The 18,701-nt window shown below is 44.8% G+C and overlaps 1 protein-coding gene across 1 annotated transcript in view; it reads left to right on the top strand.

The window, feature by feature from the left end:
* ACO1 (aconitase 1) overlaps nucleotides 1-13,205 on the top strand; it is a 59,704-nt gene extending 46,499 nt beyond the window's left edge. The window contains exons 17-21 of the mRNA XM_060101886.1: nucleotides 542-684; nucleotides 3,160-3,307; nucleotides 7,760-7,882; nucleotides 11,119-11,304; nucleotides 12,888-13,205. Of these exons, the coding sequence (XP_059957869.1) occupies nucleotides 542-684; nucleotides 3,160-3,307; nucleotides 7,760-7,882; nucleotides 11,119-11,304; nucleotides 12,888-13,001 (714 nt within the window). The 3' untranslated portion in view covers nucleotides 13,002-13,205. The remainder of the gene's footprint in view (nucleotides 1-541; nucleotides 685-3,159; nucleotides 3,308-7,759; nucleotides 7,883-11,118; nucleotides 11,305-12,887) is intronic.
* The last annotated feature ends 5,496 nt before the right edge of the window (nucleotides 13,206-18,701 follow it).

Below are 18,701 nucleotides of genomic sequence, written 5' to 3'. Positions count from 1 at the left end.
GGAGTGGGCCTACAGTTTCTCTGTCCAAGGCTTCTGTGTGGCTTTGTAGAGATCCCTGGTGATCAAGTACCACCTGGACAAAGACTCAGTAAAGTCTGAGGGACTGTCCAGGAGAACATCCCCTGGGACCTGCCATATTTAAAACTTATATCCATAAAAATAAGGGAAATCTTCTCTGAAACTGATGATCAAGGAGTCTGCACTCCCCTGGGTGCAACGGGGAGGACTCCTGCCGTCCTCAGCATCTGAGGCCTTCTCTGGATGCGGAGAAAGAGAATGTCGTTTGCAGCAGCATCCCTGCTGCTTTTGAGGGGATAGTGCCAATACTTCACCTCCCTTCAAGAGTGAGATATGAATATTTTGCATAAATTCACCTCACTTTTCTAAACACCCCTGATAAAACCAATAAAACTAGAATTTTCTATGCGCTGGTATAGGGCTGTCATCTGGTTCAGGTCCATGGACTGCTACCATTGGGGTTCCCCTGGTGACATGTTGGAGAAAACCTGGGCAAACACTGACTTACTGTGCTCTTTGGTAGACTTTGGATCTTCAGCCCCCTAAATCTATAGTGGATGCCTACGTGCTGTTAAATTTGGGAGATTCAGTAACAACGGACCACATCTCTCCGGCTGGAAATATTGCAAGAAATAGCCCTGCTGCTCGCTACTTAACTAACAGAGGGTAAGTAATGAATAAGGGGGGGAAGGGCCTGAAGGCAGAAATGGAGAGAGTGAGGCCAGTAGTTCTCTTTTCATGAGGTCTCCTTGGAATCACACTTTGGTTTTTCACTGAACCCTGGGGCTTGAAAAACAATTGCTCTTTCTGTTTGCTGCTTCGAAGCTTCCCTGGGAGAATCCATCAGCACGTGAACCCCAGCAGGGATGAGGACCTTCTTTTTGAGCAGGTGTACTCATTAGACTCAGCAGTCATCCCTACCCCCAGCTTGGCTGATTGTTAAAGTATAAGGCTCTGCTCTTCACCTGTGGCAGAGCCTGGTTACACTTGAAGCACTCAACAGGGCTAGAACCGGAAATGCATTGATATTTCCTGGTTGAGAGACATTCTTTACAGAGATCCTCTTCAAGGATTTGCAGTTTACGCATCCATTCAGCAATCCTTCAGTCACATACCGATTTTAACAGGCATTACACCAGTATTATCCACTGTTATTTAATATACCACTATCAATCAATGTCGGTCCCAAATGGGACTTTCCATGAGAGTCGTCTGGGGAGATAAAAGTTCCTGGTTCCCATCCCCACCTCCTGAATCTGCTTCTTCAGGGATGGGGCCCAGAGCCAATCTGAGGAAAAAATTCAACACCTTTTTTTTACCCCAGTGGGAGAGGACAACTGCCTTGCCCCTCATCTCACTTGCCTGGTGGCTAACCCATTTTCTTCTTGAATTTCCCTTTCTGTCCTGCTCACTCATCTCTGCCTTTTCCTAGTGCACCCTATGGGACAGTCTATTCATTCAGACCAAGAATATTTCATATTCCCCAGAAATGTAAGTGTTGTAAGTTTAAGAAGATAGCCCACATCTAGAGGAGGTGATGCACAGTGGTCTGTGTCAAGATTTTTCTTTAACGCAGGGTAACTACTTTTTAAAAATGTATGGGAACTGCCTATACACAGATACATATTGTGAGATTTTAAAGGGATATATGATTCTGCTTTGAGTGGGAGACCCAAGTCCATCAGCAAGTAGAAAAGGGCAGATGATATTCAAGATGAGTCAGTGAGTCCCTGCTCTTCCACTCACCCACACTGCTCGGGACACATTGCCCACCACCTTGTTCATTGAATGTTCCAAGCATGGCCAAGTACCCTTCTGCCTGAGAGCCTTTGGTTGAGCTGGCTGTTTTTTCCTCTTGGATGCCCTTCCCCAAGATACCCTCTTAGCTAACTCTCTCGCCAAGTTCAAGTCTTCCTCCATGAGTTCACTCCCACCATACTCCTGTTCTCCTTGCCCTGGTCTACCTTTTCTTTTTCCTAAGGTATTAACCACAATCTAGTAACACTTGCGTAGGATGCTCTTTAAAAAAATTTCTTTGTCTCCAGCTTCTAGAATGTAAGCCCTGCAAAGGCAGAGATCTTAATTGGTTTCGTTCATTGTTCACCCAGGACAGGCTGGTGGCACATAGTTGGTGCTCAATAAAATGTTGTTGAGTGAATGAATGGGAGAAAAGGCTTCTAAGAACAAACAGAGAAACTAGAGAAACACAAGATTGAGGCTGGAGGAAGAAACTAAAAAATGAGCAGTGACCAACACCTTTTTAGATTGGTGATTATTGATACTCTAGAGAATTGAATGAAAGGAGATATACCTTCCCATAAAAATGCACATGCACATTTTGGACATAATTTCAGGGGTTCATAGACACACTCACCTACTCCTGAAGCCCATTCATAGACTCTCAATCTTCAAATTAGATCTAACTAATAAATCATTAACCACACGCTTCCTAGCATTATAAGAAACAGCCCAGTGAACTGGTCACCATGTTCATTTTAAGATGTTGTTACTCACATTGCAAAGTGTCCTTTCATTGGGATCCACAGACAAGATTCTTCTTTGATTTTAGGACCACCGATAGCTATTCCTATCTGCCTCTTTGGCACTGCCCTGATTTTGATCTTATGAAAATTCTAAGTCATGTCGCCAGTTATGTGTCTTTTCATTTCACTGAGCTCCTGGTAACTAGGGGACAAATTTGAACCTACTTCTGTCTAGTTTATAGAATGTATTTTATGTGTCCCCATTCTTGGCTCCGCCTGACTGGCCTACCCTGAGTATTCCCTTTGCTTCCTTTGTTTTTTTAACCCATTTTTAGTATTTTACCTTTTGTGAAGCTTTATAGGCTACCCTACTGAATCAGTAAAATAAATACTCTTATTAAAGTCCCTCCCGATTGCTCTACTCAGATTTATAAGACTGTAGGTTGCTGCTGGGAGCATACTGATTCACAATCCCACCTGCCACCTCTCACTCTGCCCTCAGTTGAAGCTATGGGAACAGCTTTTCTGCCCTGGAGAACAATACTTAGCAGACTTAGAGAAACACCTAGGTTTGTGGGTTTTCTCTTTTCTTGGGGTAAGCCAAGTTTAATCTTCTCTCAGTTCACTAAACCAGCTCCTCTCCTGCTTTCATTATCAGCTTGACTCCACGAGAATTCAACTCCTACGGCTCCCGCCGAGGTAATGACGCCATCATGGCGCGGGGGACATTTGCCAATATCCGCTTATTAAACAAATTCTTGAACAAGCAGGCACCACAGACTATCCATCTGCCTACTGGCGAAATTGTGAGTATTGTGTCTTCTACTTCATTAAGAAGCCAGAATTTCTCAGGCTCTGGGTGGTTGGATGTTTGCACCATCACTTTCCTTTTGGTCTTATTTTTATTTCACAGCTCATCCTACCTCTTGCTTTGTACAGTCTCTCTTGCCAGGTGTCCATGTATATAGAGTTCATCCTTGATGGAGAGGCCCTTTAAACTGGGAAACCTTTTCCTGCTTAGAGATTCTGCTTCATGCTTTAACTAAGTCTAGTTTCCTAGGAGTTGAGCTTAAAAACCTCTGAGTGAAATTTCGTCAGTTCAGAGTACTTGAAGGGGAAATTCCAGGTTAAGGTGGAGGATATTTATTAATAAGGACTATTTTATTGGGTTGGCCAAAAAGTTCGTTTGGGTTTTCGGTAGCCTTGTATGGAAAACCCGAATGAACTTTTTGGCCAACCCAATATAACTTTAATAGCATTTAATTAATTTACCGTATCACTAGGAGAAGAAGGAATGTAGAGGATTGTGCAGGCCTGCTTGGGTCCTAATGGGAACCATTTGGAGTTGGCATATGACAGCTAGAATTGTCTGTTCACAGATGGCAGGCATATGAGAGGTGGGGAAGCCTGCACTTTTAAGTCAGACAAGCCTGGGTTCAAGTCCCAGCTCCACCTCATATCAGCTGTGGAGCCCTCAGCAAGTTATCTCCCTCTCTGAGCCTCATTTTTCTTACTTGAGAAGTAGAAATAATGTCTACTTTTTAAGGCTCTGAGGCTTAACCTTGAATGGAATGACACGTAAAACACCTAGCATAGCATCTGGCACAGCAGCAGGTCCTCAGGGTCACTCCCCTTCCCAGTGAATGCTGTGAAACCACATGAAAACTGGTTAAGCTACTTAAGAAATAACCCTCACAAATTATTTTAAAATGATAATGGCTAGATACGTCTGTGGAACTTACTCCATCCCAGGTGCTGTTCTAAGCTCTTTGCATATACTGACTTGTTCAATCCTCATAACAACCCTTTGAGGACGGTACCATAATTCTCCTTGTTTTAAGTTGGCAAGTGGAGCCTAGAGAGCTCATGTAACTCCCTAAGTTCACAAGTCTGAGGAGCTGAGATTAAAACCCACGGAGTGAGGCTCTGTCTGAAGTCAACGCTCTTTACCACCAAACACACTGCCTCACTTGTAACTGGTTCTATGTTTGTAAAGCAAATTCATCATAGATACTCTGATCACCAGGATCCAGCACAAAGTCAGGGCCCAAGAGATATTTGTTCAGTGAATAGCAGGGAAGATAAACTATTAAGTGAAAAAGATACAAATAAACGGTAAAATCCCCAAGAGATGAAGGGGAAGGACTTGAAGTTACAGACTTTGGAGGCCTCCAGGATACTGACTGTCACAATGAATCTCCCTCATTTACAGCCCTGCCATTGCACAGAACTCCTAGTCGGTTGCTTAGTGCCTCAGCTTAAATAAGGAGACAGAATGAGAGATGAAGAGACATTTGAGTCAGGCCTTGAACTTGGAAGACAGACAAAGAACAGAGGAATATAAAGGACAACAGATAATGCAAAGAGTAGAAGAAAACTAAGGAAAACAACTGCCTCCTCAGAGTGATAAGAGATGATTTTCTGTTGCTGTAAAGTAATCAGAAGACAAGAAAGAGCTCCTTAAAAAAAAAAAGCCCCTAAAATTTCACAGGAAAAGTTGATTAGTTGAGAATATCTTCCAGAATATAGAAAGACAAAGGGGAAATTAGAAAATGTAAGAAAATTAAAGACTGAACTGAGGAGGGCCAACATCTGACTGAACAGAGATGCTAAAAAGAACAGACAAGATCTGAGAGGAAATTATTAGAGAATTAACTCAAGAAAATTCCTCAACTGCAAAATCTGAGATTCCAGATTCAAAGGTCCACTGAGTGCCCAGCCACATGATTAAAGAAGACCCACTCCAAGTGACATCATTATGAAATTAAGACAATAAAGTTGGGAATTCCCTGGCGGTCCTGTGGTTAGGACTCCGCGATTTCACTGCTTGAGGGCCTGGGTTCGATCCCTGGTTGGGGAACTAAGATCCCACAAGCTGCGCGGCACGAACAGCAGAGGTAAGGAGATCTAGAAACTTCAGAGAGGGAAAAACAGCTTATGTGCATTGTCCTGGGGATCAGACGTGCTCACAGCAACCCAGGAAACAGACTGAGGAAAGTTACTGGGACCCTAAAATCTGTGTCCCTCATACTTCCAGCCAAGTGAGATTAAAGTAATAACACATTCAGATATTCAAAAACTTTAAAAATACCCTCTTCTTGAGTCCCAGTCTCAAGAAGCTACTTAGTAAATGTATTACACCAAAACAAGGGAATAAACCAAAAAAAGAGGAAGATGTAGGATCCAGGAAAAAGAAATACAGGGAATCGACAGGATGTTTGGGAAAGAATAGGAATGCACCATGTCCTCAGAGAGCCATCAGTCCACACAGGAATGTTGGGTTCCAGGAGTGACACCCCATGAAAAAGATTTTTAAATTAGATTGCCTGATAGATTTGAATGTCTTTAGAGAAGACTTGTATTGATACTTTAGGCAGTGCATTTGGGGATTAATTAACAGGTAGGGACACAGAAATAGGTGAACACACATGCAAAAATTTTATTCCAGTGGGAAAAAAAATTTTAATTGCCAAGAAAAGGAAATCAGAGTATATTATGTGGCTCAGCTATAAGTGGCATTTACATAATCAAAACGTATGACAATGATATTAGAAGGCTGCGGAGAGGAGGGGGTGGGGGAGGGGAAGGAGCGTGGTGGTTAAAAGAACTAAATCATCAAAGTAGGAAATTAATAATAAAAAAGGAGAAATGAAGAACTGGCCAATTAAATATAATACTTAGGGATACAGAGGCACAATAACAGAAGAAACCACTAAATTTTATGTTTTCTTCAGAAGAGCGGGAGAGTACAGGAGCTGATGCTTTATAAGCTGCTTGCTACTCTCAGTTTGGCTCATGTATGAGAAAAGCCAGGAGCTGGCAATTCTAGACCTGCTTAGTCCCACTCATCTTGGGTTCCAAGACCTGCTTTGCCATGGGATTGTCAGCTTTGCGGTAGTTTTGAAAGCACTTTAAAAAACACACACTCTGGGGCTTCCCTGGTGGCGCAGTGGTTGAGAATCTGCCTGCCAATGCAGGGGACACGGGTTCGAGCCCTGGTCTGGGAGGATCCCAAATGCCACGGAGCAACTAGGCCCGTGAGCCACAACTACTGAGCCTGCGCGTCTGGAGCCTGTGCTCCGCAACAAGAGAGGCCGCGATAGTGAGAGGCCCGTGCACTGCAATGAAGGGTGGCCCCCGCTTGCCACAACTAGAGAAAGCCCTCACACAGAAACGAAGACCCAACACAGCAAAAATAAATAAAATAAAATTACTAAAACACTCAGAGCCAAGCAAATCTACTTCAAAAAAAAAAAAAAACCACACTCCCACAGTCTTAATATACAAAGCTACTAATAGATATCTCTGAAAATATCAGGTCGTTTTTTTGTTTTTGTTTTTTTTAAACAGTTTCTATATTCATGAGCTCTATCCAGCTAAAGACATACAGAATCCTACCCAGATTTAGGAGATGCCGTGTGACATCAACCACAGTCTCCATCCTTTCACCGCAATAGCAATTTGTGAAAGCCTACTTGAGAATTTGATTAGACACCTTTCTAGAGCTCCTTTCAAATCAAATACTCCTTTTGGACAGATCTTATTTTCTGACTTAAGTAGCCAGGAGAAAACAATGTTTTATTACTCACCAGCAATGATATCTCTTTGTGAAGTCTCAGCTCAGCAGAATATTCAGAGTTCCTGTGAGAAACAAATGAATCTATTTGTGTAAAATGTTTCTCATATATACTAAAAGATCCATTAATCCTTTCCTGTCCTTTATTGATTGGTGCTTCCATCAGTGTTTCTACTGTCTCTACCTTGACCTCCATGTAGAAGGGTGACAAATAAGAGTTTGCATTTTATGTAATTTCCGAACATGTGACCTTCTTTCTGTTTGGCTACCCTTCACAACTGACCATCACTGAGTTTCTGGTACTCAGTCAAAACCCAGGTTTAGGTGGGATTCTCTGCGATAGCTTTAAAATATTTTAATCAATGGAAGAGTTTTTAAAAAAAAACTGATCTAATTTCCTTTTTTTCCCCTGATGCCCTAGGATTTGAATGTTTTTCTAAAACTAGGACAATTAGGCATTTCACTTAAGAGTATAAAATTCAATTTGATAGAGGTACATAGATGGAGTTAACTGGAAATTTGTAGACCAGGCAACTGACTGGTTGAGTGTTCCATTGACTCTACGTTGGCTTGGCCGACTACAGACACTTCTGCCCCTGCACGTCCCACCAGGACTCACTGCCCTGTGTCCACATTCTGTGCCTTTATTGTGTCTGTAAAACCTTCCTCTTCTCTTCCTCAGCTTGATGTGTTCGATGCCTCTGAGCGGTACCAGCAGGCGGGCCTTCCTCTGATAGTTCTGGCCGGCAAAGAGTACGGCTCAGGCAGCTCCCGAGACTGGGCGGCCAAGGGCCCTTTCCTACTGGTGAGTAGGATGCAGAGACATCCCAGCAGGCAGCTGCCCCTCTGAACCGGAAGGGAAGCTGGGAGGGAGGCCAGAAATAAAATGCTTTGCTTTACTTTCCAAGATGTTGCAGAAGAGCAAAGCAAGCTCGGGAAAGCATGGAATGTTTACTCATCTCCTGCTTCTTGGTAGATCGGGATTTACTTCACTGAGTGAAGGGTAATCTAGAGTTCACCGGCCTCCCTTAGATCAAACATTGCTATCCTGGGAGCTGTGGATCTTTGGGGGTGTCTACAGAACAGTTGGGGGGAGGGTCCTGAAGTCTGTCCATCCAGAAGTGTGTAGTATGTGTCTTGTTTCATGGTTTTCATAACGTTCTGAGAGGTTAACACCTGAAGTTTATTCAAGGCTCTTGTCCCAGGTGAATGTGAGGAATAAGCTACTGCCCCTGTATCATCAGGTTCACAGAAGGGAAAAAGTAAGGAGCCTGAGCTTTGGATAAGCTCGGGGAATGCACTTTTTACAGCTGCTTATCACTGCCTGTGAAAAGTCTGCATACAGGCTCAATAGAAAAAGAAGCCCTCTCTGTATGTAGACAGTCAGCTCTTTGGAACCTTCAGCCATTTCAGGGCTTGACCTGCGTCAGGTGTCCCTGTGGGAGGGGCCACGCAGGAGCTTTTACTTCTTGAGCATTTGCTTGCCCTGAAAGCAGGGCACACGCCTGGTGACTGACTTTAATCCTCAGGATAGGGTAGAATAGCTTAGCTGATATCAATTTAAATAACGATGGCTCGAGCAAATCAATGCACTTGGCAGACGCTAAGTAAGTTGATATCCACAAGTATAGTAAAAAAAAAAAAAATATATGGCTGTCTGGCAGGCAGCCCTCCAGATGCCCAGGCTTCTGAAAAATGTCTTTGAACATCACACCTATTTTTTTTTTAGGCAATCAGTTTGCAGTGGGTGGGGGGAGATGTTCTTATTAGTTGGTAATTTGTTAAAGGCCTGCCTTTTCTAGAAACTGCTGAAAAGAACCTAAGAAATTACAGAAGAAAGGATTTTAGGAAGGGAGCTGGGCGCTGCAGGGAGCAGTCAGGTGGGGACAGTGAGATCTGGGGAATAAGAAGAGACCTGGCACTGAGCGGCTCTCTAGAGGCTCGCTGGGCTGCACCAGCCACGAGACCAAAGAAGGAGCCCGGATACAGCAACAGAGACATCAGTGGTTTTATAGAGGGGGGCTCTTACACATCTGAAGCAAGGTCCTAGGGCAACACCCCACCGTGTGCAGCAAACAGGACACAGCAACAATCTTCCCTCCCCTGGGGAGGAGGCGGCTACCATTTATAGGGGGGATTGATGTCAGGTTGGCTCATCAGTTACCAGGGAAACCAGCAGCTGGGGCCTGTGCCTCACAGCCCCTCAGGTTAACCACCACCACTAGAGCAGATGTTTCCCTTTAATAAACTAGCAGGTGGGGCCGTTCTGGCCTAAGGGGCAGGGGGCAAGCACATTCATGTGAGTAGGGCGGAGGTGAAGCAGGGACTGGTCGAGGAGGGGATGTACAAAGAGCAAGAGAACAGCCATCTTGAGGGGCCTGACCATACACGTCTAGACTTCTCTACAGAACTGCTCCGAGTTCTGTCTGCCCAGACAGCCATACACACTTCATTCTGTAGCTCCCCAGCTTGGCCACTAGGCAACCCCGGGCTGTCCTCATGCAGAGAGGGACAGACAGCTGTGATCTGCAGTGCTGCACGACCCTTTACACAGAGCTTGAGACGTGAATGACCTGTGTTTACAAAGATTACCACTTCCCCCAAAATAAGTATACAGTACATACATACATAAATCCATACAAAATATCTACTGTCCTAAAGAATCTGCCCTATCCTCTATAAATTTGCTTTTAAATTTGGAAACACCTTGGGATTTTAAAAAAACACCTGTGCCTGGATCTCATTCCTAGAGATTCTGGTTTAATTGGTAAGGGGAAAGGCCAGGACATCGGGATTTTAAAAGTCTCCCCAGTGATTCTAATATTCAGCAGAGTTTGAGAACCACTGCTCTATAGCCATGGTTCTCCTACCTTAAGAGAATCACTATCTTCTCCCACCCATGCTCCCTCTTAGAGATTCTGATACAGTAGACCTGGGGTAGTACCCGTGAATCTACATTTTTTTAAAATTAATTTTTATTGGAATATAGTAGATTTACAATGTTGTGTCAGTTTCGGCTGTACAGCAAAATTAATCAGTTATACATATACATATGTATAACTCTAAGATTCTGTTCCCATATAGGTCATTACAGAGTATTGAGTAGAGTTCCCCGTGCTATACAGTAGGTTCTTATTAGTTATCTATTTTATATATAGTAGTGTGTATATGTCAATCCCAATCTCCCAGTTTATTGCCCTCCCTTCCCCCTTGGTAACCATAAGTTTGTTTTCTACATCTGTGACTCAAGAATCTACATTTTTAACAAGCTTCCTGAGTAACCCTGATTCAGAGGATCTTAAAAGTGTACCCTAGCTATTGAGACCTTTTAGGGGTATCTTACTATTATATTACAGTTAACTAATATTTAAGGATGGGATATTCTAGTTAATCAAGTATCCTGGTTTATTGATCATTGCTGTACATTGCCAGTTATAGATTACCAGTAAAATGTACTTTATAGGAAGCTTTATATCAAGATTATATTCAATGTAATTTGATCCCTGAAACAGGAAGTATGAAAGCAGCACACAGTAGATAATCATTTACTTTCTCTGTAGTATGTTCTGAAAGTTGTGTTTTTATTAAATCTTCGGTGTCTGCTGATGCACCTACAATAATAGCAAAATTCAAGGGGAAAAATAAATTTTCTTTATGTTTCTTTGTGCTGAGGTTTCCAGATACAGTGGAAGTTTGCTGAGAAATATTGTATCACACAGTGGCTAAGTGTGTGGTTAGACAGATATTGGGTAAACCACTGACTACTAGGGTACAGGGGCACAATAATAGCGTCTACATCGAGGGTTGGGGGAGGGTGGGAGGAAAGTTCATTTCAGCGCCTACATGCTGCCTACACAGTGTAGGCAATCAGTTATGCCTGGCTACTGTGTTATTTATAACTAGGGGGCAACATTTTATGTAAACGATTAATTGGTACTTATGAAGAATTTAGGTGTGAGAAGAGTTTTGACTTACAAAGCCTTTGTAAAGTGTCTAGGTAACTAAAGAAAAACTGTCCAAACTACTCTGTTGGCTCATCAGGGAATCAGAGCTGTCCTGGCTGAGAGTTACGAGCGTATTCACCGAAGTAACTTGGTCGGGATGGGGGTGATCCCCCTCGAGTATCTCCCCAGGGAGAATGCAGACACCCTAGGACTCACAGGGCGGGAACGATACACTATCAGCATTCCAGAAACCCTCAAACCACGAATGAAAGTCCAGGTCAAGGTAAGTCGGCGCCTTTCCATGCCAGGCCCAGCTCAAAGGCCCTGTGTTCATCATAAACCTTGTTAGAAGGAAGTCAGTGGGATTTGGAAGGAAAAATAAATCCCTCAGTAGACGTGCTTTGGACTTAGGAGTTCTACTAGCACCTTTCTGACCTGCCAGCACAGTGATGCCACACTATGTCGGTTTATTATTTATTCTGTTTACTCAGAGAGTTATCAGTTCCATCCTTCCTCCCAAACCCGCCAGCCCCACGGCCTCCTGTTCCTCCCAATCTCAGCCCAGAGAACGGTAACGAAAGCTCAGCGATAGGGCATTTTCACATTACCTTAAAAACACCTTTTTAGGGCTTCCCTGGTGGCGCAGTGGTTGGGGGGTCCGCCTGCCGGTACAGGGGACGCGGGTTCATGCCCCGGTCCGGGAGGATCCCACATGACGCGGAGCGGCTGGGCCCGTGAGCCATGGCCGCTGAGCCTGCGTGTCTGGAGCCTGTGCTCCGCGGCGGGAGAGGCCACAGCAGTGAGAGGCCCGCGTAACGCAAAAAAAAAACAACAAACAAACACTTTTTTAGGGCTTCCCTGGTGGCGCAGTGGTTGAGAGTCCGCCTGCGGACACGGGGTCCTGCCCCGGTCTGGGAGGATCCCACGTGCCGCAAAGCGGCTGGGCCCGTGAGCCATGGCCGCTGAGCCTGCGCGTTTGGAGCCTGTGCTCCGCGGCGGGAGAGGCCACAGCAGTGAGAGGCCCGCGTAACGCAAAAAAAAAACAACAAACAAACACTTTTTTAGGGCTTCCCTGGTGGCGCAGTGGTTGAGAGTCCGCCTGCGGACACGGGGTCCTGCCCCGGTCTGGGAGGATCCCACGTGCCGCAAAGCGGCTGGGCCCGTGAGCCATGGCCGCTGAGCCTGCGCGTTTGGAGCCTGTGCTCCACGGCGGGAGAGGCCGCAGCAGTGAGGGGCCCGCGTGCCGGAAAAAAAAAAAAAAAAACACCTTTTTATTATAAACCTGTGAACAGACACTCACCCCCATCCCTGAGCCTCAGCCCCAGGCGGCCGACTTTGATTAGCCCAAAGGTGAAAAAAAGTGCCCTAGATGAGGTAAGGATTAAGAACCAGCACCAAGGTCCCAGGGTGACCTAGCTGCCCAGGCAGACTAAGCTGCTGAGCTATGTCCCAGGGTGAGCAGCTGGGCCAGTGCCTAAGGGACAACCTTAACGAAACATCTGCTGACTGCCGACACTTCCATCCTCGGGCAGTCCCTGGAGGAAGTTTAAAAAATATCCCAAACGCCACTACTAGCTACTGCCCTGAGAGGCTATTTCTTTCTCAGGTGTCTCTCACTTCCATCACTTACTCTCTGCAGTGCTTGCTTTACCGTGTAGATCAGTACACTGGGGATCTTGTTAAATAAAACGCAACTTACTGCTCAGCACGTCTGGGCTGGGGCCAGCGTGCGCCTGTTCCCGGCACTGCCGGGGTGTGGACCACACTTGGAGGGGCAGCTTGAGGGCAGGCCGGGCAGGATGCCTCTGGAAAGGGCTGGCTTGCCTCCTCCCTCAGCGATTCTTCTCTGCTTCTTCGTCCTCCCAGCTGGATACCGGCAAGACCTTCCAGGCTGTCATGAGGTTTGATACCGACGTGGAGCTCACTTATTTCCACAACGGGGGCATCCTCAACTACATGATTCGCAAGATGGCCAAGTAGGCCCTGGTTTCCTCGGAGATGGGCATCCTGGCCGCAGCGGGGAAGGAAGCCCAGTGCCTGCAGCCCGCAGGCCCTGGCATGGCAGTCTCTCCACCCCAGACTTTCCCTTCCCTTCCCTTCCCTTCCCTTTCCCTCCCCTTCCCCTCCCCTCCCCCTCCCCTCCCCTCCCCTCCCCCTCCCCTCCCCTCCCCTCCCTTCCCCTCCCCTTCCCCTCCCCTCCCCTCCCCTCCCCTCCCCTCCCCTCCCTTCCCCTCCCCTCCCCTCCCCTCCCTTCCCCTCCCCTCCCCTCCCTTCCCCTCCCCTCCCCTCCTTTACCCCTCCCCTCCCCTCCTCGCAGGGGCGCTTCCTGCCCAGGGCGCCCTAAGGTTCCGGTGCCGATGCTCTGCACACAAAATCAGCAGTGTCTACATGCTCTATTTTTGTTAATCTTTTTATCTTTTTCTAGAATTTGGAAGCTTAGAATGGTGGGATTGTCAGTTGTGCCAGGAAGGGAGAGCTGAGCCCTTTACAGTTACTGATCACAGAATATGTTGATTTTTCACTCTTAGCCTGTACTGTTCAGCTGAACACAAATGTCTCCTGTCCGATTTTTGGTTCCTCTGTTACCCTCTGCTCAATGAAACCTTTCCCTTGAGAGTCCTTTGCTTCTGCATACCGTCCCAATGTTAACTGACAAGGCAGAGAAGAACTTTTTCACACTTCAAATCCTAGCCGTGACTGTGATCTCCTCGCCCCGCCTTTTCCTCCAGAGTGAATGATCCAAACACCTGGTGGATGGCTCAGAGGTTGAAACTTTTTGATTATGTACCTTTTGATAGGTCAACACTGAAGAAATATGGAGGTTTCTTTTACTATATTCAAATATTTTCCCCAGAAAATTTTTCATGTATCGAGAGAACTTTAGATGTGGTTTTGGAGAGAGAGATGCAGAACATTTTTAATTTGAATACGATTAAATCTATTTTCAAGGAAACCTTTTTGACTTTGATACTGAATTCTGCTGTGTGTGTGGCCCTTGTTTGGGGATATGTAGAGCAGAGCACATCTCAGACTGCAGGACCCTGAAGCCTGGATGACCTTCGGGTTCTCTTTTTGTAACCACGTCAGTAATATGCAGGTTAAATGGCTGTGTTGAACCTCATTTGGGAGCAGACAAGAAGGTAGCAATAGCCTGGTAGCAGTAGCAATAATTTAGTCTGGTGAATGGATCATAATTTTTTTATTTTCATCTAGGGTATGCTCATTTTCATCACTGAAGTCATTTCAGGGCACATGTCTTAAGCTACTCCAGCTGCCATGAAATATCATAGACTGAGTGGCTCAAACATCAAAAATTTATTTTCTCACAGTCTGGCGTCTAGAAGTCCAAGATCGAGTTTCCAGCAAATTCATTTTCTGGTGAGAGCTCTCTCTCTTCCTGGCTTACAGCCAGCTACCTTCTCACTGTGTCCTCACATGGCCTTCCCTACTGTGTCCTCACATGGCCTTCCCTTAGTGCGTGCGCACGGAGAGAAAGCACGAATGAATGAGCTCTCTGGTGTCTTCTTCTTACAAGGGCCCTACTCTCGTGACCTTTTTTTAACCTTAATTACTTCCCTAGAGGTTCCATCTCCAGAGTCAGTGTCGGGGAGGGCTTCGACATATGAATTTTGGGGGGACAACAAACATTCAGTCCATAACAGGGCACCTTAACAGCTTACAAATTAATCTTCTTGTAAGGAATTTTAAGTCTCAACTTTAGCACTCAGGGTTTGTGCGCTGGTCAACGTAACACCTAGGATCAAATCCTGCCTCCACCTCTTCCCAGATGACGGACAAGGCAGGTTATTGAGTGTCCTTGCCTCTGACATCCTGGGATCTAGCTTCTGTTCATGAATAAAAATTACAAACAGAACCCTGTTGCACAAGAAAAGCCTGTGACCCTCAAATTAAGATCAGTCCTAGCGTAAAAACACTAAGAAGGGCTGAGAAAACAGACGTCTACCCCTTAGCCCTCCATTGCGGAGCGTGGGAGCAGCCTGGTTCCCCACAATCAGTGCTTATGGGGAAACAGATTCCTGCAGCTATGACTTCTGGAATGGGGTCCCATCACTTCTGGACTCCCATCCTCTACCTCCAAACACACTATCTTGTTCATTAATAAAATGTCTCAGCCAGTGTCCCATCCTTGCTCTCCACAAGGCTGAACAAATAAACCCCTTTTACCTGGTTTCTCAAGAAGGCACTGGGCTGCTTACTCTCCAGATTAGAAGTGTGCTGCTCTATGCTAGTCCCAGCCCCTCCTTCCTCTCTATGGGGTTCCCATCTCCTTTGTTCTTAGTTTTCTAAATCCATCCCTGCCTGATCCCTCCTAGGGAAACAAGCGCTCCTTGGTGTGCACAGTGAGTTCACTGACCAACTTTTAATGCAGCAAATAAGCACACGTGTCTGGCTATGGTACAGCCTTCGTGTAAGTGGAGAATAATCTAGGGGAAGGATATATTAGTCATGACTCTTAGTTGTGTTAGCACAATTCAAACAGCCTAAAGCAAAAAAAAAAAAAAAAAAAAAAAAATTGGCTCAAAGAACTTGAAGAACATGGGTGGCCATGGCGGCAGGCTTGATTGGATCTATGACTCAGACAGGTTCCTTCCCTATCGTTTCCGCTCTCGCCCTTCATTTGTGATGGCCTCTTTCTGGGGCAGGCTGTGTGCCGAGGGATATGGCCACCGGCAGCTCTGGGGTCACAGTTAATAATTTGTGGTCGTAGAGATTTGTCTCCCAGTATTCCCTAGGCTAAACACACTGGAAGTTTGCTAGTCACCTAAATGAAGAACCTTATTTTTGGCACAGTTGGCCTTTCAGGGTTGAGTTAGGACAGCGTGGCGCACCCTGCAGGTTATGAGGAGCAATGGAGAGCTGCTTCTGAAAAACAGGAGCCAAGGTTCCACTGGCTGCCTTCTTTGGAAGTTGTTAAATGTCACGACCACAAACAGAATTTAACATCCAAGTAGTTTTTGTTCACCCAGACAGCCTAATCATTGTGCACAAAGATTATATAATTACAGCTGATATTTTTAACAGGTTTAATAATTTGCATCCCCAAAACTGAGATCTACTTTTTAAATACAGATTTGTTGAGTGGCGTTTATAGTTTTATTACATAATATAATAAAACAGAGTTACTGGTATGATCCTGAAATTAATACTCCAATTTGGTTCTGGTTGTCTAGTCAGCATCAGGGCTGAGTATCTGCTACTGTGCTTCTACAGGATGTTAACAACGTCCCATGAATAAAAAGTGTCCAGGGTCAGGGTATCTGGGAACCACTGGGTTAAACGGGCCTTATTACCACAGAATTGACATAGGACACACAATGGCAGTGTGTACTGGAAATCGCTCATTTGAGGGGAGAGGGGGCAGCAGACAATATAGAATCCTATCTGCCCACAGAACTGCTTTCTTCAGAGCATCTCACAGCACTTGGGTTTCACAAGACGCACTTGAGGAAAAACTGACCTGATGGCTTGTTTTTAAATTCAAGTAATAATGTCAGTTTTAAGGGTGGAAATCAGTTTACTGGCCTTGTGACACAATCAGGCATTTGACTGAAAGTGACTTTTCATTTCAGGTGAAAATATCACAAGGTGAGCACTGGTGGGGACCACAGAGTTAACAAGATCAAGTGGTTGTTATCAGATTATATCAGAACCACCTGAGGAACTTCAAAACGTACAACACGTGGCTAGACACACCCTGGCAGGATGTTCTAAGGGGGCTGGGCATGTGCCATGAAAAAGACTCCCCAGCTGGTTCTGAAATGCAGCCTTTGACCTAGAAATCCAACGACCAGCATTTGGACATCAGTTAAGAGTGCGCAATTCTTAAAACCCTACCTACTGGTTTCTTTCATTCAATAAATATTAACCAAATGCCTACTCTCTTCCATGCTCTATGCCTGCAATGGCTTGACTCCAGGCTAAAGTCAAACAAGGAAATTATTTTTCTTGTTTCAGCTTTAGACTGCATTCTTCTGTTGGCTGTACTATTCACCTTCATCCAAATTGAATTATTTAGATACTTACAAGAACTTTTCTCAAATAGATTTCCAGTAGATGTTGTATACATCCTATTGGAGTCCTTAAATAGCAGCATCCAAAAAGGGCAATCACATATACAAAGAGATACTTGTTAGATTGGGATTTATAAGAAATATATATTTGGTCTTTGTCCCTAGTTTCTAGCACAGAGCTACTAAAACCCTTGGAATTTCATGATAAGAGCAACAAAGGTGTCTCTTGTTATGTTAACGACTGACTTTTGGACCACCCCTAAGGATGGGGGCTGGTTACCGGAAAACCAACCACGTAATTAGAGGGTTAGACCTTTCAGTCCCATCCCCTGACCTCAGGGGAGGGGAGAGGGGCTGGAGGTTGAATAAATGACCAATGGCCAATGATTTAATCAATCATGCTTACGTAATAAAACCTCCATTAAACCCAAAGGACAAGGTTCAAAGAGCTTCCAGGTTTGTGAACACGTAGAGATTAGGAGAAGACACAGAAACTCTGAGCCCCTTCCCCAAACCTTACCCTATGCATCTCTTTCATCTGGCTGCTCCTGAGTTACTTCCTTTTATAATAAACCGATGATCTAGTAAGTAAAAGGTTTCTCTGAGTTCTGTGAGCCTCTCTAGCAAATTAAGCCCACAGAGGAGGTTGCTGTAACCTCTCATCTGTGTTCAATTGGTCAGAGGCACAGGTAATAACAATTTGGCTTCTGAAGTAGGGAAGAGGCGGGGCAGTTTTGTAGGACTGAGCCCTTAACTTGTAGGGATCTGACGCCATCTCCAGGCAGATAGTGGCAGAATTGAGTTGAATGGTAGGACACCCCGTTGGTGAATTGCTTGGTGGTGCGGGATCAAAGCCCATATTAAAACTGGTGACCAGAACGTTAATACTCTAATAAAATATAAATGGAAAATGAATAAAAATTAGCAAGTAAGTTGGCTTAAATAACCCATTTTATTGTCTTACTAAGAATACTATTAATAACCATTATCAAACAACTACTTTGTATATCAAGTACTTATATGTTATTTCAGTTAAAAACTCTCCACTAACCCTTACAGGTATGTATTATCCTTGTTTCATAGATGAAGAAAATTAAGCCTAGGAGAAGTTATGTAACTGGCAAGTTCTCTGACTCTCGTCAGATCAAAACGAGGAAGAGGTGGCTGCAGCAGGTCACCCCACTGATGTCCAGGACTGATCTGGGGGTCTGGGTGGCCTCCTGGACACCAATAAGCCTTCAGATATAAATAGGTGCTATCTGAAAAGAGTTATGCGACCCCTTATGTTGAGCATATTAACATTTTATGATGTTTGGAGGTTTGTTTAAGCCATTGATGGTCCTAGTGAATTACAAACAACTAATCTGAATCTGTTTTAGGAAGATGCTTAAATTACTATAGAGGCTATCCTGAGCGGAACATAAAATACCTTGGCCTGGATGGAGACAGTAAAACTCAGATAGTTGTCTCCATGTCTGGAAAACCCCAAACTAAGCTCTGGAGCATCAGCAAGCCTTGTTAAATGACACAGGAATGCCATTTGGATATGTATTCTAAGTTTTGAAATAGAAAGGACAGCCAAATTAAACTGCCCCTTCAGTATCATCCAAGGGACCTACCTGAGAACAGAGTCCAAATGTTGACCATC

The sequence above is a fragment of the Mesoplodon densirostris genome, chromosome 6, assembly GCF_025265405.1.
Source record: "Mesoplodon densirostris isolate mMesDen1 chromosome 6, mMesDen1 primary haplotype, whole genome shotgun sequence".
Taxonomy (NCBI): Eukaryota; Metazoa; Chordata; class Mammalia; order Artiodactyla; family Ziphiidae; genus Mesoplodon; species Mesoplodon densirostris.
Note: the sequence above shows the minus strand (reverse complement) of the source record. Positions and strands in the feature narration are given on the sequence as shown.